Source organism: Petaurus breviceps, unplaced genomic scaffold (genome assembly GCF_028583685.1).
Source record: "Petaurus breviceps papuanus isolate PSGF00001 unplaced genomic scaffold, PetGlider_PUasm1.0 91067, whole genome shotgun sequence".
Taxonomy (NCBI): domain Eukaryota; kingdom Metazoa; phylum Chordata; class Mammalia; order Diprotodontia; family Petauridae; genus Petaurus; species Petaurus breviceps.
Genome location: NW_027187407.1, coordinates 759,237 through 783,046, shown reverse-complemented (window position 1 = coordinate 783,046; position 23,810 = coordinate 759,237). Strand labels below are relative to the sequence as shown.

The following is a 23,810-nucleotide window of genomic DNA, read 5'->3' as shown; positions in this document are numbered from 1 at the left end:
TTTTAATCATTTCTTATTTATCCTGTATTTAGCTTGCTTTGTATATATTTGTTTGCATGTTGACTTCAGTAGATTGCAAGCTCCTTAAGGGCAGAGACTGTTTTCGCCTCATTTTGTTTCCCTAGCACTTAGCCTTGTGCCTGGCACATAGTAGGCACTTAATAAATGTTTACTGGATGAAGGAAAGAATGAATGATGGCACTGGCTGTCCAAGCCAAGGCTACTAGCAAAACAAATGCAAAAGTAGAAGAGTGGAAAGCACAAAAGCAAATCTGTTGCTTCCTTCCTTAACCCCTCTTAATGCCAGTCCTTTCCCTCTCTTAATAATTTCCTGTTTATTCTGTATATAGATTACTTTGTACATATTTGTTTGTATGTTGTCTTTGTCATTAGAGTGCCATAAGTTTCTTGAGAGCAGGGACTTTCTTATGGTCCTTCTTTGTATCCTCAGTGCTTAACACATAGGTGATGTTTGTCGAATGAATGAATGTTATAAACAGGTATGCCAGCGTTAATGGATAGCTTTAGGTATCTTAACCTGCCCAGGTAAGACCTTGCAGGCTTCTTAATGCACCACCTTTGCATGGAGTTTCTTTTTTCATGTACTTTGTTCCATTTGAACCTCACAACAACCTGTGAGATAGACAGGTCAAGCATGTTTGTTTTTATAGATGGGGAAATTGAAATCCAGAGAGATTGTGTGATTTGCCCAAAATTCCACAAGTGTGGATGCAGGGGCTAGATTTCTGGATGTGATTTCGAGTCCAGTATGTTAGGCCTCTTAATAGGAAAGGACACTTGCACAGAGTTTAGAAGGAGGGAAATAATGGGGTTGGTAGTTGGAAAGGGGGTATAATGCTTTGAAGATGGAGTTGGTAAACGAGTTGGGGAATGAAAAATGAGGAGTCTGACTTCCTTGTTAATATTTGTTTTCTATCTTGTCTTTGTATTCCTCAGCACCTAGAGCAGTGCTTTGTTTGTAGAGGGCTTATAAGAAATACTTGTTGAATTGGTTGGGGTGGAGCATATGATAATGTGGATTATAAAGGAAAGCACATGTGATGAAAAGGAAGTTGACAATTGGTCAATAAAGCTTTAAAAATAATGATTTTTTTTAAAAAGTCTTTATTATAACCTTTTAAAATGTCAGCAAGAAGAAATAGTTCAATAAACTTAAAAACAGGAGGTAAAAATTTAACCCAAATCCCTTGCCTTTTAACCAGGGGGGATCAAATCAATTAAAAAATAAGGAGTACATAACATGCTTTTGTTCTCTTTTCCCTTCCAGGTCCGTCTAAAGTCCCATGAAAAATTTTAATTTGGTTGTGAAAGTATTTGGCAGCCCTTATAACTTTCTGAACAGGTGAGTGATGTGATCAAAACAATCATATGGAAAATTACAGCTCTTTGTAATATGACTTCCAGGTAGAAATGGGATGGAGACTATTAATTATAGTAAGGTATGAAGCAGGTAGGCTGAGGGCAAGTCACTCAGTCTATCTGGGCCTCAGATTCCTAATCTGAAATGAAGGTATTGTACTAGATGATGACTTCTAAGATCCCTTCCAGTTCTAAATTCTGTGTTGTGACCTAGACCTGGAGTAGACCATTAGTTGTCAGGAGTAGGATAAACGTTGTGATGTGGAAAAGATGCAGGAATTGTTACCATGGGATATGTGTGTGTGTGTGTGTGTGTATGTATGTATGTATATAAATGAAGCTAAGCTTGGAAAGTAATTCTAAGCTTATAAGTCTGGAACAGTAGAGTATACCTTGAGTCCAGACTTTCTAGTTAATATTTTTACTTGTTAATAATTTCTGTTACCTAAAATTTTATCTTCTTTACTTTTTGCCAAGCTGGCTATGTGATAGAATTGTGATGGCTTATATTACATACATTACATATCTATGTGATCGCTTATACTACATGTACACACATCACTTTCAGGCTTGCAAAGGACTTTATTATATATGTTATGTTATTGGATACAAGAATTCTGTGAGGTAAATACTACAATATTAAATCTCATTTTGCAGATGAGGAAACTGATGAATAAAGATTCTAAGTGATTGCCCAGTGTTACATGGTTGATAAATGGCAGTACCAGGATTCAGACCTAGGTCTTCTGACTCCCAAGTCCATTACTCTTTTCACTCTACCAAGCTACTATAGATGTATAATTAAAAATATACATATATTAGCATGTTTACTAGTCATATATATCTGTATCTGTGTTTTATTTAGCAAGATTTTAAGCACTTTATGAACAGGGCCAGTCTTATGCTTTTTGTACACACTAATTCAGTGCTGGGTATAATGGCTACTAAAAGTTTAATTGATAACAATGGGGAATATGGGAAGGGGTGATAAGGGCAAAGACTCTACTTAAATTCTAGCAAACTGGCTCTCTTCCATACTGAGAGTTTGCTTTCTTTGTGAAAGATTTCTCATATTAATGTGAGAAGGGCCTCCTACCCTGACCCTTTTAGCATGGAGGTTAAATATTTGTGATCTTAGCTCTCCATCCTAGGTATGTAGTTACTTTTGCTTTCCTCTTGTAAAATGTACCTATTCTTGACCTTGACAATTCATCACATCTTTGATCTTAACATTATAGATATTCCTTTCCCTAGTGCAAATTAGAAGCCATACATTCATCTTTACTCTATGTAGTTTTTGTTGACATTTTATCTTACATGGAGTTTCTATCTAATACACGGGCTGTTTTCCTTTGGTTCCTTTCCTGTTTCATTGGTACCAGTACAACTCTCAGGTTATCTCTAAGCCTACTACTGTCACTATATGATTGACCCAACTCCTTTTCTTCTTATCATGTCTTAGAAATACCTTTGGTGAGATTATATCTCCTTGCTTTATGGATCAATCAGTGTTGATATCCAGCAGATCATTGACCAAAGTTATCCTTATGGCTGCATCTATTAAGAAATCCTGTCTCCTGAACATACGTGTGATAGATATTCCTTCTTGGAGCAGTCTTTATAGCTGTTTTTGCTTTAGGGAATGAATTGCTTTTTTGGTGATCCAGAAATAATAAAAACATTTGGATCTTATCTTTTCTGTGCCTTTATATTAAACACCTGTTTTCTCATTTTCATCTAGGATATTTTTCATATATGCAGAGACCATTTGATAAAGATTTTATAGAAATAATGAGAAAGCACATTGACCCCCTCCAGAAGATATTGCGGGAACTTTTGAAATCTTTATAATTGCTTTTTCCTTTTTTCTTGTAATAATGCCATGTATGATCCGTTTCGTTCTTTTGGATGCTTTTCCACTTTAAGAGATCTTGAAAATCAATCTAGGAATGCTTTAGAATTTTGTTTTTTTTACCGTATAGATTTCTTCAATATATATTGGTCAGGTCCATGTGTTCCTGTTGATTTTATTTTCAAGGTTTTTTCTACTTAATCATATAGCAGTGGGGTTGCTGGAGTGGATAGCCTAAATGTTGTGGTTCTGCTTTCATAAATAATGAGAATAAATTTCTCTAGAAATGTTGTTGTCTTCCATTTTATTTCTATTTATTTTCCTTCTAGTTTCATCTCTTAAGTTCTTGGGATGATTTGGTAGCAGGTTCCTTTCTCATTCCTGCTTTAAGCTATTTTATGAGGTGATTGTACTAATAATCTTAAATCATAATATGGGCTTGTACGCTAAACTGGTGTTGCCCTTGGCTGCAGTGTCACTGCTTAGCAGGAGGTCAAATGTTTTCTGGCTGAGGCAGTTTCTGGCTCTGCCTTCCCTGTGGTGGCATTTTAAAAACAATTATTTAAACTTATTTAAGAAAGAATAAGTATCAGACCCAATATCTACTCCTATCATGTCACCTAGATTATTGTGATAGCCTCCTAATTGTTCTATCAGTTTGTAATCTGTCACTTTTCCTATTTATGTCCCCCAGAGCTGTCAAATTATCAAATATGTCAAATTAAGGCACAGGTTTGACCATGTCACTCCTCTGCTTCACTATTGTTCCTTGTTGCCTTTAGAATAAAAGATTTAAATGCCTCCATTTGGCATTTAAGACCTACTATAATCTGGCCATCTTTCTCCTCTTAAAGAACTCTATATTCTAACCAAACTAGATTGCTGTGTTCTCTAAACTAAACAGTTTTATTGCTACCTTCATGCATCAACACAAGCCTGGAATACATTTCTTTTCTCAACTCTGACTTTTGGAATCCTTTGTTCAAGTCCTCTTTTAGGAAAATAAGCTCTTCCGTGAAACCTTCTCTCATTCCCCCAGTTGTCAATGCTGTCTTTCTCCGCAAATTATCTTGTATTTGTCTTTTGGGGGGGTACATATTTAAAAGGCAAGATGTTGTAGTGGAAAGAATACAAGACTTGGAGTTGGCAGAGATTTGGTTTGAATCCTGCCTGATATTTGCCAGTTATATGACCATAGATAAATCACTTAATGTATCTCAGTTTTTTCATCTGTAAAAGGGGAATAACAAAAACTATAGTCTTTTCTGCATGGAGCTGTTATGAGGAGTAAACAAGATAATATGTGGAAAACACTTGGAAATTACCATAATAATAATATGATGATGATGTCTTATCTTCTCTGTAGAATGTTAGCTCCTTGAGGAAAGGAACCATTAAATTTTTTCCTTTTACTCAGAACTTAAGAAATGAAATAGGCATTTCCATAACAAAGTAGAATAGAAAAAAGAGGATTACATATGAAACTACAACTTAACTTTTCCTTTTAAATATGTAATAAAGTTATCATGTAACTTTCTTTTTTTTCCTTCTCGCTTCCCCCCCACTCCATGAGACACAAATACCGTGTTTCCCCGATAATAAGACCTATCCCGAAAATAAGCCCTCCCCTTACTGTGTAAGATTCCTCTAAAATAAGCCCTCCCCCCAAAATAAGCCCTATTGAGATTGCTACTGTAGTGAAGGTGATCCCCTGCGCTACACACTACATTACGGTACCCTCTGTATGCACCGTCCCCCCCCCCCCAGGTGAAACGCACGCCGCGCTCCGAGCTGCATCCAATCAGAGCTGCAGCAGTGAGCACGTCATCCTGTTCTTCCCCAGTGATTTGCTTGCTGCCGCCATTGAGAGCAGTGCTGCGGAGGAGAGCTGAGGCAGGACAACATAAGCCCTCCCCTGAAAATAAGTCCTCTGGTGTTTTTCTTTCCAAAAAAATAATAAGACAGTGTCTTATTATCAGGGAAACATGTTATGTACATATACATAAATCTATACTATACATTACTTCTATTTATCAGTTCTTTCTCTGGATGCAGATAAGTTCTTTGTAGCTAATTTGGGTATTTATACTAGTCAACATGGCTTGGTTGCTCAAAGTTGTTGATATAGTAGTATTCCATCATGGCTATATACCACAACTTGTTTAGTCATTCACCACTTGATGGACATCCAGAAACTGATACTTTTCATCTTGGTATCACTAGTTTGTTAAAGTAGGTGCACAAAGTAGATGCTTAATAAAAGTGTTCGTTGAATTCGACTGTATTTCCATTTTTCAGAGTAAACAACTTCCTTAAATGTTTAAATATGTTGCCTTGGAACTATTGTAATTTTTTTATTCTCATAATTTTGTGTTCATTTTGTTCTTGGCTGTAACCAGTTGATCTGATTACATGTACAACAACTGATTCTGAAATGATTCCTACGTCCATAACCCTTTGTTTCCTTTTTTTTTATTCATCTCAACTTTACTTCCCAACATAATTTTTTGCTATCCTTCTCTATGGCTAACTTTATATTGTACCTATTGACCTAAGGTCAAGTTCAAGAGGGAGGACTCTAGACTCTAGAGGCAACCTCGGAGTCAGGAATACCTAGGTTCAAGTTCTGCCTTTGACATGTACTGACTTTGGAAGAATTCCTCAATCTCTCAGTGCTCCAGGCAGATCTCTATAGGTTGCAAAGCTGGTGTTTATTAGCATTAATGGAAGGGAGTTTTCTCACTGGGAGTTGCTTCTTTCAGTGAAATCACAGATCCAGTCTAAAAAAATGTCAAGGTACATACTGACTTGGTTTGGAGCATTATGTCCTCAGCAAATGTACTTGTGCTTATGGACATTTCAAGTGTCCACATTCTTGGTGAATGGATGTTTTGTATTGTCCTTGAACTTAAGATGAAATAAACTTTATCAACTCCTTTTTATATTTCTTTGTTACTGGGATTGTACCAAAAGTATTACTAGCTTAGAAGACCTTGTCAGAGCTTGTGCTTCCATGGCATAGCCTCAGACAGCCAAGGGCCATCAGCATACCACACGTTTGCATCAGAATAGTTCTTAGTGAAAAGTATAAAATATTATGCCCTTCTGGCCCTTTCATATATAAGTAGTTAATCAGGTTGAGAGAGTTGATGAGAAAGAGTTTCAATTTAGTGAGGTTGCAAAGAAATACAGAACTTGGCATTTGAGTGTATATGGAGTTGAAATAATCGTTAACATTTGTATAAACTTTTCTCAAGTTCACAAAGCACTTCACATACAGTATCTCATCTGATTTTCAGAACAAGCCAATGAAATAGATACAGGTGATATTATCACCATTTTACAGATGATGGAGTTGGGCCTGTCTTACCCTTGATCACAGGTGCTAGTCAGCGTCAGTCAAGATTTGAACCCAGGTCTCTACTAACACCAAGACCAGCATACTTACTACTTGACTACCCTACCTGTCACAGCATGCCACATTAATGCTTACCCTTATTTTTAAAATGTATATAATAACACTTGTGCTGTCTTCTTTATAAGATGATTATGAGAAGTAAATTAGATGATGTATGCAAAAACTCTTTGTAACTATAAATCATTTGTAACTGTGTCAAAACATCTTAAGTATAAATCAAGCTGTTATTATACAGGATGTCCCAGAAGTCTTTGTGCAGTTTTAAGTTAACAAAACTTAAGAGTGTACTGACTTTTGGCAACATCTTTTTTTTTTTTAAGAGCAATTGGGGTTAAGTAACTTGCTCAAGGTTACAGGGCCAGGTGTTTCTGGGTGGGTGCTAAGTGTCTGAGCCTGGATTAGATCCCCAGGTCGTCCCAACACTGGGAATGATGCTCTTACTTGCTGTACTACCTGGCTGCCCCTTGGTGACATCTTTTAACAAATACTTGAAAAGTATTTATTATTATCTTTAAAATGAAATCCCCCGTCCCTGCCCAATACCTTCCTAAATTACTGTAATGGAAATGCAGATTTAAAGATCTTCCCTGCCCCTAGGCTAAAGTGCACCAGAAGCCTGGGGAGGGAGGCTTGTTTTTCAGTAGATATTTTTTGATTGGCCAGTGGGTCAAAAAGGTTGTTACATTCTCTGAGCCAGGAGAAGGCTATATAAGCACTGATGTGTAGCTTTGTTTTGGGACTCACTTTGAGAAGTGTTCTGTGATTTGATCTGAATTCTGGGAAGCCGTTGTTGAGAGTCCCCCGGCTTTGAAAAACCCAGAATGTGGAAACCCAGATGTTGACTGGGTATGGATGTAATGGTTGGGCAGTTTGGAAATGTCTACTTGATGTTTCTGTCTTGATAATTATGCCTGTATACTTTGAGATTCAGGGTGCTGACCTTTTCTCCTGAATAAGGTAAACGATATATGTCTGACTGATTAAAGTAAGCTTGTTAACCCATTTTGAGTTGCTTTCCTTTAACAAAGCAGATCCAAGAACCTGTGGTAGCTGCAAACCCTGAGAACGCGCTTGGGGTGCTTGCTGCTACAATTACCTGGAAAATTTTGAGATTTAGTAGGTGTGGCATAGATAGGTGAGATTCTATTATCATTTTCTTTGAATAGTGGTATATACAATTAGGTACATAATAAAGAGGTTTTTGATTATCATAATTTTTGTTCTAGGCTTATAACTGAAGAGAAGACAGCAGAAATTTTAAGGACAGCTTGGTACTTACCTGTGTACTAATTATTAGAAAAATTGTGCTTCTATATAGATCATAGTCTAATTGTACACTTTGAATCATCAGATAGGGATGTTTACTGCTGGCTTCACCTGTGATGACCTCTTTTGCGAGTTCTAATATGTGTGTCTAATGTGACCTAGATTAGAAAGGAAAAGTTCAAGAATTCCAGGTATTAGATATAGAAGTTTAGGATTCTTGAGAAATTTAACTTATTTTCTCCATTTTAGAAACAAAGCTCACAAAATCAGAGCAGCATGTTTCAAAGATTTTCACGGCAGTGTTAATAATAATTTTTTCAATGGCAAGTAGCCTGAAATGTCCAATAATGATACAATTATGTTACATTAGTTTAATGAAAAATTATAATACTAATAAGAACATAAAATATAAAGAATACAAAGAAGCCTGGAAAGACCTTTATGAAATGATACAAAGTGAAAAAAAGTAGAACCAGTAGTAGTATTGATGTTTAATATATATATATATATTTTTTAATTAGGCACTTATTATGTTCATTTATTTTTTTATTATTCAAATGCTTTATTAGCTTCTAGGTTACATTATTCATTTCCACAAGATTTTGATTTGCAAATTTTCTTCCTGATTTTCCCCTACCCACCACCGCAAAATAGCGATCCCAGTGGATATCCCCTCCTCCAATCTGCTGTCTCCCATATCTTCTCCTATATACCCTCCGACTTTCCAGTAGGGCATGTTGGATCTATATTCCCCAGTGCCTGTATATCTTATTTCCCTGTTACGTGTAAAATAAAATTAATAACAGTATATATATGTACATATGTGTGGATGTATGTATGTATTTTAAACATTTGATTTTAAAACTTCGAATTCCAGATTCATTCCCTTCCTCCCTTGTCACCCACCCTTACTGGAAAGATATGCAATTCAGTATAGGTTGTACGTGTGTGTAGCTATGCAAAACGTTTCCATAGTGAATATATTGTAAAAGACTGACTCTATTTCCCTCCCTCCTATCCCACCTCCCACTTGTTCTATTCTCTACTATGATCCTGTCCCTTTTCAAAAGTGGGTGCTTCCAACTGTCCTCATGCCCTCCCTTCCACCATCCCCCCTCTCATCCCCTTCCTCTCCAATAGGGTGAGATACCCTATTTAGTGTGTATGTCATTCCCTCCCTAAGCCGAATTCAGTGAGAATGAGGTTGACCCATTCCCTTTTGCCTTCCTGTTCTTCCCCTCCATTGTAACCATTTTCCCTTGCTTCTTCTATATGATATAGTTTACCCCATTTGATACTCTCCCCATCTCCTCTGATTATATTCCTCTCACCTCTTAATTTCTCCTTTTAAGTATCATCCCTTCCTATTAAATATATACACACACATATACACATACATTCATATATGTGTGTGTGTGTGTGTGTGTATATACATATATATACACACACACACATATATATATATACACACACACACATTTCTGTTCCCTTCAACTATTCTCATTCTGAGAAAAGTTTCATCAGTTACAATTAATTGATTTTCCATATAGGGATGTAAATAGTTCAACTTTGGTAAGTTCCTTATGATTTCTTTTCCCTGTTTACCTTCTCATGCTTCTCCTGCTTCTTGTATCTGAATGTCAGATTTTTTATTCAACTCTGGTTTTTTCATCAAGAATGCTTGAAAGTCCTCTATTCCACTGAATGACCATATTTTCCCCTGAAACATGATACTCAGTTTTGCTGTGTAGGTGATTCTTGGTTTTAATCCCACCTCCTTTGACCTCCGGAATATCATATTCCTAGCCTTTCCATCCCTCAGTGTAGAAGCTGCCAGATCCTCTGTTATCCTGATTGTGTTTCCACAGTAGTCAAATTGTTTTTTCCTGGCTGCTTGTAACATTTTCTCCTTGATCTGGGAATTCTGGAATCTGGCTATAATATTCCTAGGAGTTTTGGGGATTTTTTCAGGATTCAGGTGGATTCTTTCAACCTCTATTTTGCCCTCTGGTTCTAAAACATCAAGGCAGTTTTCCTTGAGAATTTCTTGAAGAATGATTTCTAGGTTCTTTTTTTGATCATGGCTTTCAGGTAGTCCAGTAATTTTTAAATTATGTCTTCTGGATCTGTTTTCCAGGTCAGTGGTTTTTCCAATGAGGTCTTTCACATTGCCTTCTATTTTTTCATTTGTTTGAATCTGTTTAATACTATCTTGATTTCTCATAAAGTCACTAGCTTTTATTTGCTCTAATCTGATTCTGAAGGAATGATTCTCTTCAGTGAGCTTTTCAGATTCTTTTTCCATCTGGCAAATTCAGTTTTTTAAGGCATTCTTCTCTTCATTGCCTTTTTGAGCCTCTTTTGCCATTTGAGTTAATGTATTTTTTAAGGTGTTATTTTCTTCAGTCAGGTTGTTGACTCTCATTTCATAATTTTCTTGCATCATTCTCATTTCTCTTCCCACTTTTTCCTCCACTTCACATATTTGGTTTTCAAAATCCTTTTTAAGGTCCTCTATGGCCTGTAACTAGCTCGTATTTTTCTTGAAAGCTTTTGGTGCAGGAGTTCTGACTTTGTTGTCTTCCTCCTGTTCCATGCTTTAGTCCTTTTTGTCCCCAGAATAGTGGAGTGTAAATTTGGGTTGCTCTGCTTGGTTTGTTTCCTTTGCCTGCTCGTGTTGCTACTCAGTGACTTGACTTTTGGGCTTTTTGCCACAGTAGGACTCTGCTACCAGACAGGGGAGCTTTGTCCCAATTGCTAGGGTTTTCTCAACTGCTGAAGGTATTAGTTGGGTGCCCTCTCTGAAGCCTCCACAAGCTCTGGCAAGCTGGTCACACACCCCAGGACTTCCACCCTAGGCTGCAATCAAGATCCAAGCAGGTTAAAGCAAGAGTGATTACCCCTCAGACTGGTTGCTTGGTCCCCCTACAATCTGCAGGCCAGGAGTAGGGCTGCTGCGCCTCACCTGCTTCTCCCTCCAGGGGATAAAGGCCAGATCGCACTCCTGAACTACTAGATCCCAAAGTCCACACTGAACTGACCTCTCACTTTGTCTTTGGCATTTATGGGTTGATAATTCTGGAAACTGCCACAGCTGTTGGGGATCTCAAGTCCCTCCAGTCTGTGGCTGGTCAGGCCTGCCCTGAAGCTATATCCTCCAGCTCATGTGGGGCTGGGCTCAGCTCCCAGAGTGCTGGGCTGGCTGCTTCCTGCCGGGCTGTTCTCAGCGGGAGGTTAGCTTCTCTGTGTCATTTTGTGGGTTCTGTAGCTCCAAAGTTTCTTCAGAATCACCTTTTACATGAATTGGAGGGGGTGTAAGCCAGAACCCTGTGGAAGTCCTTTTTCTACTCTGCTGCCTTGACTCACCGTTTAATATTTCTAATAAAGCATTTGATTAAAAAAAATCATAAGATTGAAAGTTAAAAGGGACCTTAGAGATCATGGACTTAGAGCTTAAAGAGATCTCATAGATCATCTAGTCCAGTCCCCTCATTTTACAGATGAGTCAAGTGTCTTGCCCAAAGTCTTAAAAATTTTAAGAATTAAAAGTAGAATTTGAATCCAGTTCCTTTAATTTCACAGCCACTGTCTACTGTCTCCACTGTCCAGAGAAATACACCTACTTCTCTAAGTAGAAGAGGATCCAAGATAATTGGTTTAGAGCTAGAATGGACCTTAGAGGTCATTGAGTCTAATCCCTTCTCCACCCCCTTCTTTTTATAGAGGAGGAAATTGAGCTAGGGAAAGGTTAAGTGACCTGCCTAGTGTTCTAACAGATAAGGAAGTGTTGACATTCTAGAAGTGAGATTCAATGTAGTAGCTAATGAATGATTTCTTTGGGGGGGGAGGGGGAAGGCAGGGCAGTTGGGATTAAGTGACTTGCCTAAGGTCACATGGCTAGTAAGTGTTAAGTGTCTGAGGCTGAATTTGAGCTCAGGTCCTCTTAACTCCAGGGGCCATGCTCTATTGGCTGTGCCACCTAGCTGCCCCTAATGAATATTTTCTGGTCCAAAGAAAATATTTCCTATGATCTAGTTAGCAAAATGCATAAAACTTAGGTATAAACCCTTGTACAAGTTTGACTTGTACATAGTCTATTCTGATAATGAATAGTGAATGTATTTTTGCTATGAAAACACATACACTTAATATAACTCTGAAAGATCAAAACCATCATTTAAAAAGTAAATTGAGGAGATGGGATCAGAAATTGTGCTGGAAGGTTAGAAGGTTGGTGGAATTATTATAGAAAAACTTTTTGGAAGATTTGCATTTTAAAGGAAAAGATTATTCTTCTGGAATAGTTACTCTATGTATTTTGTAAGGGAATCCTTACCATATAATTTAAGCAAGGAACCTAACTTGTAGCTACAAGGACACATGTTATACTCTCTCTGACCCTTCCAGATATGAGTAGACCATAACTCAGTTAAAATTAACAGCACAAAAAGAAAGTATCTAGATTTGACAGCTGACCACAAGTGAGTGTTATTTGTATGTGAGGGCATATTAAAATAAAGAGCCATTAAACCTCACTGTCTAAGCATATTATCTCCCATATAAGTAGGTAAAAATTTTAAGAGGCTTTTACTTATAGTGACTCAAATCTTTGTGTAGCTGTAGTTAGAAATACCAATATGAGTTTATGTGTATATGAATTTTTTTGTAGCAGCTCTTTGAAGACATAATTGAAAAGGAAAGAAAAAAAAAAGAAACCTCCTTAATACTAGCACAGATTCCATCTGATGATTACCAGCTTGGTATTTTATTATATCCCTTGTATATGATGTAAGCTGTGTCAATAAAAAGAAGCCCATCACCTTTTGAAGGTGCCTTAATTTTGACACTGCTCTTCTGTTGCAGAAATGCTGAGCCGTTTGTCAGGAATAGCAAACACTGTTCTTCAGGGGTTATCAGGGGATGGCACTGATGGTGATATAGTGGAGCCTCTAAATCCAGTAAGTAGTTTTTCTTATTGTGAGATAATAAGATTCATTCTCATTGCTTTTTTTTTTGGAGAAAAAGAATGTAGTAGATAAGGGGAATGTCTTACCTTTACTATAAGAACTTCTTGCTCTAGATTTATACTTTAATGAATATCTAGATTTGTAGCAGGGTGAACTTTGAAAAATAATTCTTCTCCCTGTCAATGCTTCTATAGGACAGGATAGGATTTGTATATGTGTGGCTAAAGAATGTGAGAAAGGCACCACTGGACAAAAACTAAATTCTGGGTAGGGATTAGATCATTCTAGCTATGTGGTCCCCCTCTGGTTTTTTAAAAACAGCACTAATATAACTTCCACTGTATTTCAGAGGAAAGATTTGAGATGATAAGTGGAGAGGGTTGCTGTGTTCCTAATATCCTTTTGCATTTACTGTTGCATTTAATTGTTCATTCTCTTGTTTTATGTAATGTTTCTACTGGCTGATGTAGAAGGGATCTTTTTATGTTAATGTAATCTGAAAAGAAATGTATTGAGATGGGAAGAAGATAAGGGTATGAAAAGATTTTTTTTTTTTTAATTAAAAAGGAAACTAAGCAGACCAAAAAAAAAGAAGGTAGGAATGAAGGAATTTATATCAGATTAAAAGTGTGTTGTCCTGCTATTTTTGATGGTTTTTTTTTTTCCAATTTTAGGATCTAACACAAGAGCCTGACATGGCATTTAACAATGGAACAAATGAGGATATTCTGGAGCGATTGGCCCACACAGAACAGCTGGTAATACGGCTGAAGGATGTAATTCAAGAGAAAGATAGTCAGTTACAGCAGAAAGATATTATTTTAGAGGTACTTTTTTTTTCTTTCAAAGTATTTGATAAAAGATGTATAATTCATTTTGGTTCCTCTCTGCCCATTAAAGACGAATACTATATTATATTCCTACAAGGTTAAGGAACCTGTGACCTCAAGGTCACGTGTGGCCCTCTAGGTTCTCAAATGTGGCGCTTTGACTGAATCCAAACTTCACAGAACAAATTCCCTTAATAAAAAGATTTGTTCTATAAAATTTGGACTCAGTCAAAAGGCCAAACCCAAGGACCTAGGAGACGAGATGTGGCCTTGAGGCCTCAGGTTCCCCAACCCCTGCTCTAGCATATAGATGGTGCCTACTAAAATTCACTGTCATTAAGTACAAATTAACTGGTGAGTAAATAAATGTCTTTTCATTTAGCATCATTATTCTCTGGTAGGAAGAAAGAAAAGCTGCAGACATGAAAATGACAAGATTGAAGCTTCAGGCCAAGGCCCGATTAGTTTCCCTGAATAAACGTATGGAAGAGATGAAGGCACAAGTTGGGATGGGGTCATCTCAAGAACCACAATCAGAGAAACTGCAGCTCCATGACAAGGTATGGGTGAATTGAGTATAATAAATATTTTCAATGCATTCATCTTCTGTGGTGTCAAAATATATCATAAGCTCCAGATGTTACATTGTCAGACAAGGAAGCTTATAATTTCAGGCAAGATATCAAGATGCAGGAAGAATAGAAGTCATATAGAAAACAGGGACATGAAATGCCTACTAAATTGGTCACCATTTTCAGATAATAGTAACAAAAATCTTACCTAGCACAAGGGAGAGAGAAGATAAAGGATATGAAGAAAGGAGATTACATGGTTGTTGTTGGGAAGAAAAAGCAAGCCTTGCTATGACCTGGTCATGTTTTGACTTATCTTTAGACTCCTTTTTCTGAATCTTTTGTGGTAGCTGACCTTTTAAACTGACTGACAGTAGTTGCTTTAAACAGGAGAATTCTGTTTGCCATTGAACTTGCCCATTGATACCATCCAGGGTTTAAAAGAAAGGCTAGGAGGGAAGAGAGTGTCACCCTTTGAGACCTTTTTTGGAAACCTAGGTCTCTACCCCTGTGTCAGAGAGATTCATCCAAAAATCTGATATAGTCTTGGGCTACATTAGGAAGTCAGAATTTCCAGTAATAAGGAAGTAATAGTTTCTCTGTACTCTTTCCTCCTCGCAGTTCATCTGGAGTATTGTGTTCAGTTCTGAAGGCCACAGACACTGATAAACTAACGAGTGTTCAGATAAGGGCAGTTAGAATGGTGGGCCTTGAATCCATGTTATTTGCGGACCAGTTGAAGCACCTGGAGATGTTTAGCATAGTGAGTGAAGACTCTGGGTGCACACTGACCATGTTCAGATACTTGATGGGCTCTCATTTGGAAGAAGGATTAAGGGTAGAAGGTGCAAAGAAGATAGTTTAGGTTTGATGTCAAGAAAAGATTCCTATAGTTTAAGCTGGCCAAAATTGGAAGGGACTTTCTCAAGAGAAATTGTTATGCTTTTTTTGTAGATCTTTAAGCAGAGACTGGAGGGCCATTTATTAGATATGTTATGGTGGAAGTTCTTTTTATGTAAGGCTTTTATTCTAGGTGGCTGCTGAAGGCTCTTTCCACTCTCAATTCTGCAATTATGGATATCATTTAGGAGGTCATTCAGGTGTGTTTCAAGTCTTGATACAGTCAGCATAATGTAATCTGCAAATAAGAGTATCTGGAGGACCTCATCATTTATAGAGAATCTCTATTTAATTTGAACCCTGTGCTAGACCTCTTCCATTATTGTGGCAAACTCATTTGGGTAACATACATCTCCCTGTTTTATTATTTGCTTTATATTAATAATCAGAGGGCTGTTGAACAAAGTTACCCCTGTAATATTTTTCAAGATACCTTGTGTAACTTTGACATGTGCTTGGAAGTTGCCTTGTTAGAGAATAGCATTTAAGGCCAAGATTTGCTATAAGTAGTAACCTGTATTTTTTTTAGCCAGTGAACTATTAGCATAGGGGGATTTTAAAATTCTCTTCATCTCTCAGTCAGTTGTATGATGGTAAAGAAATAGTTTACTGGAGGAGGCGGAGCCAAGATGGCAGAGTAGAAACAGGACTTCCATGCAGCTCCAGCTTCCACCTCCTCCAATACATGTAAAAAATGACTCTAAACAAACTTTGGAGGTACAGAACCCAGAAAGTGTCAGAAACAAATCTCCCGCTGAAGGAAACCTGGAAGGCCAGCAGGAAGGGTCCATCACATCGTGCTGGGAGTAGCGCACAGTCCCGACTGAGCCGCGGTTTTAACCCCAGGGCAGCCCAAACCAGCAGCGGCAGCTGGAGCAAACTTCTCAAGAGTAAATCACCAGAAGCTGTAGTACAAAAATCCAAAGACAAAGTAAAAGGTCAGTGTGGAACTTTGTTGGGAACAAGGGGGAGCGCGGTCTGGCTGCTGCCCCTGGAGTGAGAAGTGGAGGAGGCACGGTGGCTGCAGCCATTGCCGTGTGGCTGCTTCTGATGCTCCTGGCCTGCAGACTGTAGGGGGACCAAGCGACTATTCATAGGGTAATCGCTTTTGCTTTGACCTACTTGGATCCGGATTGCGGTCTTGAGCGGTGGTCCTGGGTATGTGACCAGTGAGCCAGAGTGTGTGGAGGCTGTAGAGTGGGCACCCATGTAATAGCTCTGGCAGCTGCAAAAACCCCAGCGATTTGGGACATAGCTCTCTCCATTCTGGAAGCAGAGTTCTGCTGCGGCAAAGAGCTCAAAAGTCAAGTAATTGGCTGCCAATATGAGCAAGTACAGGAAGCACAAACAGACCATAGAATCCTTTTTTGGGGACAAAAAGGATCAAGGCATGGAGCGGGAGAAAGACAGCAAAGTCATAACTCCTGCGTCAAAAGCTTCCAAGAAAAACATGAAATTGGTTACAGGCCATGTAGGAGCCCAAGAAGGATTTTGAAAAATCAGGTAAGAGAAGTGGAGGAAAAATTGGGAAGAGAAATGAGAATGATGCAAGAAAGTCATGAAAAGCTAGTCAACAGCCTGCTAAAGGAAACTCAAAAATACACTGAAGAAAATACACCTTAAAAAATAGACTAACTCAAATGGCAAAAGAGGCCCAAAAAGCCAGTGAGGAGAAGAATGCTTTAAAAAGCTGAATTTGCCAGATGGAAAAGGAATTTCAAAAATTCACTGAAGAAAATAACTCCTTCAGAATTAGATTGGAGCAATTGGAAGGCAATGACTTTATGAGAAAGCAAAATACTATAAAACAGATCCAAACAAATGAAAAAATAGAAGGCAGTGTGAAATATCTCATTGGAAAAAACACTGACCTGGAATATAGATCCAGGAGAGAGAATTTAAAAATTATTGGACTACCTGAAAGCCATGAGCAAAAAAAAGAGTCTAGACACCATCTTTCAAGAAATCCTCAAGGAAAATTGCCCTGATATTCTAGAACCAGAGGGCAAAATAGAAAATGGAAAGAATTCACCAATCACCTCTTGAAAAAGTTCTCCAAAAGAAAACTCCTAGGAATATTAAAGCCAAATTCCAGAGTTCCGAGGTCAAGGAGAAAATACTGCAAGCAGTCAGGAAGAAACAATTTGAGTATTTTGGAAACACAATCATGATAACACAAGACCTAGCAGCTTCTACATTAAGGGAGTGAAGGGCTTGGAATATGATATTCTGGAGGTCAAAGGAGCTAGGACTAAAACCAAGAATCACCTACCCAGAAAAATATGAGTATAATGCTACAGGGGAAAATATGGTCATTCAATGAAATAGAGGACTTTCAAGCATTCTTGATGAAAAAACCTGAGCTGAACAGAAAATTGACTTTCAACTACAAGAACCAGGAGAAGAATGAGAATGTAAACAGGAAAAAGAAATCATAAGCAGTTTATTAAAGTTGAACTATTCCTACATGGAAAAATGATAACTCATAAGAATTTTCTCAATATGAGGATAGCTGGAGGGAATATATATGTGTGTATATATATATATATGTGTACATATATATGTATGTATAGGAGGATATATGTGTATATAAATATATATGTGAGTGAGCATTTGTATGTTCATGTATACAAAGAGGGCACAGGATGAGTTGAATATGAAGGGATGATGTCTAAAAGATAAAATTAAGAGGTGAGAGAGTAATTTATTGGGAGAAGAAAGGGAGCGATAGGTTAGGGTAAATTATCTCATAAAAAAGGGGCGAGAGAAAACTGTTAAAATGGAGGGGAAGAGCAAGAAGGTGAAAGGGAATGGGACAGCCTCATTCTCATTGAATTTGGCCTAAAGAGGGAATAACATACACACTCAATTGGGTATCTTATCCTACGGGATAATAGGGGGATAAGGGATAAGAGGGGGGAGGATAGAAAGGAGAACAGATTGGGGGAGAGGGTAGTTAGAAGCAAACATTTTTGAAAAGGGAAAGGGTCAAAGGAGAAAATAGAATTAAGTGGGGGGTGGGATAGGATGGAGGGAAATATAGCTAGTCTTTCACAATATAACTCCTTTTGGAAATGATTTGGGTAACTACACATATACAATCTATATTGAATTGCTTATCTTCCCAGTGGGGGTGGGTGAGGAAGGAAGAAAGGAAGAAACTCTGGAACGCAAAGTTTTAAAAACAAATGTTTAAAAATTGTTTTTTTTCCATGCAACTGGGAAATAAGGTATACAGGTACTGGGGTATAGAAACCCATTTTACCCTACTAGAAAGTTAGTGGGGTGAAAGGGGAGGATACAAGAGAGAACAGATGGGGGGAAGGGATATTTAGTAGGCTTGCTATTTTGGTATGGGAGGTAGGGGGAAAATGGGGAAAGAAAAAATTGTAACTCAAAATCTTGTGGAAGTGAATGTTGAAAACTAAAAATAAATAAAAAATTTGGGAAAAGAATGAAATGATGAGAAATAAATTCCAGTTAAATTATTAAAAAAAAAAAGAAATAGTTTACTTTGGAATATTGCTTGTCTGCGATGGAATATTGAACTTGCCTGTTCCTCTCCAAAACCTTAGTATGTGTAGTTTTATATGCATCAGATTTTTTTCTGCACTGTTAGTATCTTCTCCTTCAGATACCTTTAGAATCAGTCCCTTGATACCTTCAAAATTGTTTTCTTTTCTTCTCTGTTTATGCATGCTTTCTCTAGTTCAGTTGATTTTCCTGTCTTTTGTTTCTTTAGTGCCTTTCCATTTCTTCAAGAAACTCATCAAGGACTATGATATTAGTCCAAATATACTGGCTTTACTGTCTTTGGTGATTGAAAGAGTTACTCTTTTACAGATTTTTTTTTCTTATTTTGTCTTGTCATTTTTTCAGTTTTACCTTTAAATATCCTGGGGGTGACTTGTTCTTTTATGAAATTTTCTTTAAACTTTGTTTTCCTTGGTTTCCATGGTTTTGTAAACAGAATTCTTCCTCTGTTGTTCTATATTTTTTCATATTTGTATTTGTCTTATTTCCACTCTCTGATTGAATTTCTCGAGGGCAAAGAGATGTGCCATAATTATCTTTTTATTACCCCTGAAGAGCCTCCCAGAGTGACTTACACACAATAGTCAATTTAATTTAAAAAAGGTTATTATTATTTGAGTAAATAATCAGTCACCATTGAGGATAATTAAGTTGAGACAGAAATGTCAACACAAGCATAATTTGATCATTTAATTTACATGTTCTAAATATATATATATATATATATATATATAGAGAGAGAGAGAGAGAGAGAGAGAGAGAGAGAGAGAGAGAGAATTACAAGTTATCAAAGTGACTTGAAGCTTTTGCAGTTGTGTTGGGGAAAGCTTTATGGAAGTTTTATGAATCTGGAACGATTTTTTTTCCTAGGACAGTGTAGATTTATTAGACATATGAATTATCCTTTGAGTCTCTGAAGAAAAACAGAACAGAAGGGAGAAGAAAAAACGAAAAATACTTGCATTCCTAACTCTTGTCCAGAGGTGGAGAAGAAGAATCTAGCAAATGAGCAGAGTTGGAGAAGTTTTTGCCAACTTTAGAAGAAAGATCATTGTCCTTTTAAAAAAAAATAGTATTTTATTTTTCCCCAATTACATGTGAAAACAATTTTTAATATTCATTTTTAAAACTTTGAGTTCCAAATTCTCTCCCTTCCTGTCTCTCTACCCATTCTCATTAAGAAGGCAAGCAATTCGATATGGGTTATATAGGTGTAGTCATACAAAACATTTCCATAATGGTTATATGTTCTGAAAGAGAACATAGACCACCTCTCCCCTCAAAAAACCCCAAGAAAAATAAGGTATGCTTCAATCTGTATTCAGACACCATCAGTTCTTTCTCTGGGGATGGCGCAGAGTTTTTCATCCTAAGTCCTCCAGAGTTGTCTTGGATCACTGTATTGCAGAGAATAGCTAAGTAATTCATAGCTGGTCATCTTAAAATATTGCTGTTACTTTGTACATAGTATATGTCACTTGCATCAGTTTATGTAATCTTTTACAGGTTTTTCTGAGAGCATCCTGCTCATCATTACTTATTCCATCATAATCACATACCATGGTTTGTTCAGCCATTTCCAGTGACATGCCATTGTTGGGCATCCCCTCAACTTCCAGTTCTTTGGCACCAGAAAAGAACTGCTATAGATATTTTTGTGCATATAGGTCCTTTTCCTTTTTTTTTTTTAATCTCTTTTGGGATACAGACCTAGTATTGGTATTACTAGGTCAAAAGGTATGCATGGTTTATAGGTCTTTGGGCAGAGTTTCACATTGTTCTACTGAATGGTTGAATCCATCAGTTCAAAACACCAACAGTGCATTAGTGTCTCATTTTTCCCATATCCACTCCACCATTTGCATTTCCTTTTCTGTCCTGTTAGCCAATCTAATAGATATGAGAATTGTTTTAATTTGAATTTCTCCATAATAGTGAGTTAGTATTTTTTTCATAGAGCTATAGATATCTTTGATTAATTTGTCTGAAAACTTAATATATTTTTGTGGTTTATCAATTGGGGAATGGCTCTTATGTTTATAAATTTGACTCAGTTCTCTATATGTTTGAAAAATGAGACCTTTATCAGAGAAACTTGCTTTAAATTTTTTTTTACAGTTATTCTTGCTAAGTGTATTTCCTTCCATACTTCCATTCCCACCCCATTTTTTCTATTCTCTCTCTTTCACCTGGTCCCTCCTCAGAAGTGTTTTGCTTCTGACTACCCCCTATCCCAATCTGCCCTCCCTTCTGTAACACCCCATCCCCCTTCTTTTATCCCTTTCCCCTCCTCCTTTCCCGTAGGGTAAGATAGATTTTGATACCCAATTGAGCATGTATGTTATTCCCTCGTTGAACCAGTTTTGATGAGAGTAAGATTCACTCACTCTTCCTTACCTCCCCCCTCTTCCCTTCCAGTATAAAAACTTTTTCTTGCCTCTTTTATGTGAGATAATTTACCCCATTCTGCCTCTCCCTTTCCTTTTCTCCCAGTACATTCTTCTCTCATTCCTTAATTCCTACATCTTATTTCCCAGTTCCATGTAAAAATAATTTTAAATATTTGTTTTTAAAACTTTGAGTTCCAAATTTTCTTGCTTCTTGCCTTCTCACATACCCTAATTGAGAAGGCAAGCAGTTTAATATAGGTTATACATGTGTAGTTTTGGAAAATACTTCCATAATATTCATGTTGTGAAAGACTAAATATATTTCTCTCCATCCTGTCCCACCCCCCATTCTATTCTCTCCTTTGACCCTGTCCTTTTTCAAAAGTATTTACTCTTGGCTACCACCTCCCCCGATTTGCCCTACCTTCTATCACCCCTTTCCATCCCCTTCTCCCTATTTCTCTATAGGGTATGAGTGTGTATATTATTCCTTCCTGAAGCCAAATCTGATGAGAGTAAGGTTTATTCATTCCCTCTCACCTCTCCCTTCTTCCCCTTCATTGTAAATCTTTTTCTTGCCTCTTTTATGTGACACAATTTACCCCATTCTATCTCTCCCTTTCTCCATCTCCCAATACATTCCTCTCTCACCGCTTAGTTTTATTTTTTAGATATCATGTCTTTATATTCAACTCATCCTGTGCTCTGTGTCTATCTGTATATATATTCCCTCCAACTACCTTAATACTGAGAAAGGTCTCATGAGTTAAAATACCATCTTTCCATGTTGGAATGTAAGCAGTTCAACTTTAATAAGTCCCTTATGATTTCTCTTTCCTGTTTGCCTTTTCATGCTTCTCTTGATTCTTGTATTTGAAAGTCAGACTTTCTGTTCAGCTCTGGTTTTTTTCATCAAGAATGCTTGAAAGCCCTCTGTTTCATTGAATGTAAATTTTTTTTCTCCTGAAGGATTATACTCAGTTTTGCTAGGTAGGTGATTCATGGTTGTAATCCTAGATCTTTTGTCCTTTGGAATATAATATTCCAATCCCTCGAATACTTTATAGTAGAAGCTGCTAAATTTTGTGTTATCCTGATTGTATCTCCATGATACTTGAACTGTTTCTTTCTGGCTGCTTGAAGTATTTTCTCTGTTCTGGAATTTGGCTATAATATTCCTGGGAGTTTTTATTTTGGGATCTCTTTCAGGCAGTGAATGGTAGATTCTTTCAATTTCTCTTTTACCCTCTGCTTCTAGAATATCAGGGCAGTTTTCCTTGATAATTTCTTGAAAGATGGTATCTAGGTTTTTTTTTTTTTTTCTTATCATGGCTTCGAGGTAGTCCAATCATTTTTAAATGATCTCTCTTGAATATCTTTTCCAGGTCAGTAGTTTTTCCAGTGACATGTTACACATTGTCTTCTTTTATTTTTTCATTCTTTTGCTTTTGTCTTATTGTTTCTTTATTGTGTCATTAACTTCCATTTGCCCATTGCTAATTTTTAAGGAATTGTTTTCTTCAGTGAGCTTTTGTACGTCCTTTTCCATTTGGCCGATTCTAATTTTTAAGGTATTCTTCTCCCCATTGACTTTTTGTACCTTTTTTACGTTTTGACCTAGTTTACTTTTTAGATGTTATTCTCCTCAGTATTTTTTGTCTCCTTTACCAAGCTGTTGACTTGTTTTTCATGATTTTCTTGCATCATTAATTTCCCTTCCCATTTTTCCTCCACCTTTCTACCTTGATTTTCACCATCCTTTTTGAGCTCTTCCATGGTTTGAGAACAGTCATATTTTTCTTGGAGGCTTTGGATGTAGGAGCTTTGATTTTCTTACCTTCTTCTGAGTATGTGTTTTGATTTTCCTTGTCACCATGGTAAGTTTCTATGGTCAGAATTTTTTTCTGTTCTTTGTTCATTTTCCCAATCTTTTACTTGATTTTTAACAGACATCTAAAATCACAGGTAGTTAATATTTTGATTTAAGAGATCATTATATGGACTTAAGAAGGAAAGTAACAGGGGCGGCCAGATGGCTCAGTGAGTAAGAGCACCAGCCCCAGAGTCGGGATGACCTAGGATGGAATCAGGGCTCTGATCCTTAGCACCACACCCAGAAATAATTGGCCGTGCAACCTTGAGCAAGTTACTTAACCCCAATTGCTTAAAAAAAAAAAAAGAAAGAAAGTAACGTGATCAAAATGACAGCCAGGGAAAGTGAACCTTGCTGTTGTATTTGAGATAGATTGGAAGAGGCAGAGACCTGGTACCTAACAAGGAATCTAGTGCTGTGTTTTAGACAAGAAATGATTAGTTCTGAGGAGGGCATCAGAATGAAGAGAAAAGGGTGGATTCAAGAGGGAAAAATTGATAGGTCTTTGAGAAAGTCTAGGGATGCCTAGTATACAATAGGTGCTTTACAAATGCTTATTGGTTGGTTGATAGAATAGATCGTAGAGCAAATAGTAAAGAGCTAAAGAAGTTGTTTTGTTTAAATCGGTTACTTTATGCCTTCAGTGTGACTCACCTCCTAAAGAAGAGAAGATGGAAGGATTTGAAATGCTGAAAGAAAAACTCCAGGAGAAGGAGGAACTAATTAGCAGCCTACAAACCCAACTCCGTCAAGTGCAAGCAGAAAATGCAGCACAGGTAGGTGTATCAGCAATGCCATATTCACAATGCCTATAGAGATTACAAATAT

The 23,810-nt window shown here is 37.2% G+C and overlaps 1 protein-coding gene across 3 annotated transcripts in view; it reads left to right on the top strand.

The window, feature by feature from the left end:
• Positions 1-23,810, top strand: part of GOLGB1 (golgin B1) — an 82,915-nt gene that overhangs the window by 1,229 nt on the left and 57,876 nt on the right. For all 3 annotated transcript variants that reach the window (XM_069079637.1, XM_069079638.1, XM_069079639.1), the window contains exons 2-6: positions 1,289-1,363; positions 12,780-12,874; positions 13,558-13,710; positions 14,115-14,273; positions 23,627-23,758. In XM_069079637.1, the coding sequence (XP_068935738.1) occupies positions 12,782-12,874; positions 13,558-13,710; positions 14,115-14,273; positions 23,627-23,758 (537 nt within the window). In that variant the 5' untranslated portion in view covers positions 1,289-1,363; positions 12,780-12,781. The remainder of the gene's footprint in view (positions 1-1,288; positions 1,364-12,779; positions 12,875-13,557; positions 13,711-14,114; positions 14,274-23,626; positions 23,759-23,810) is intronic.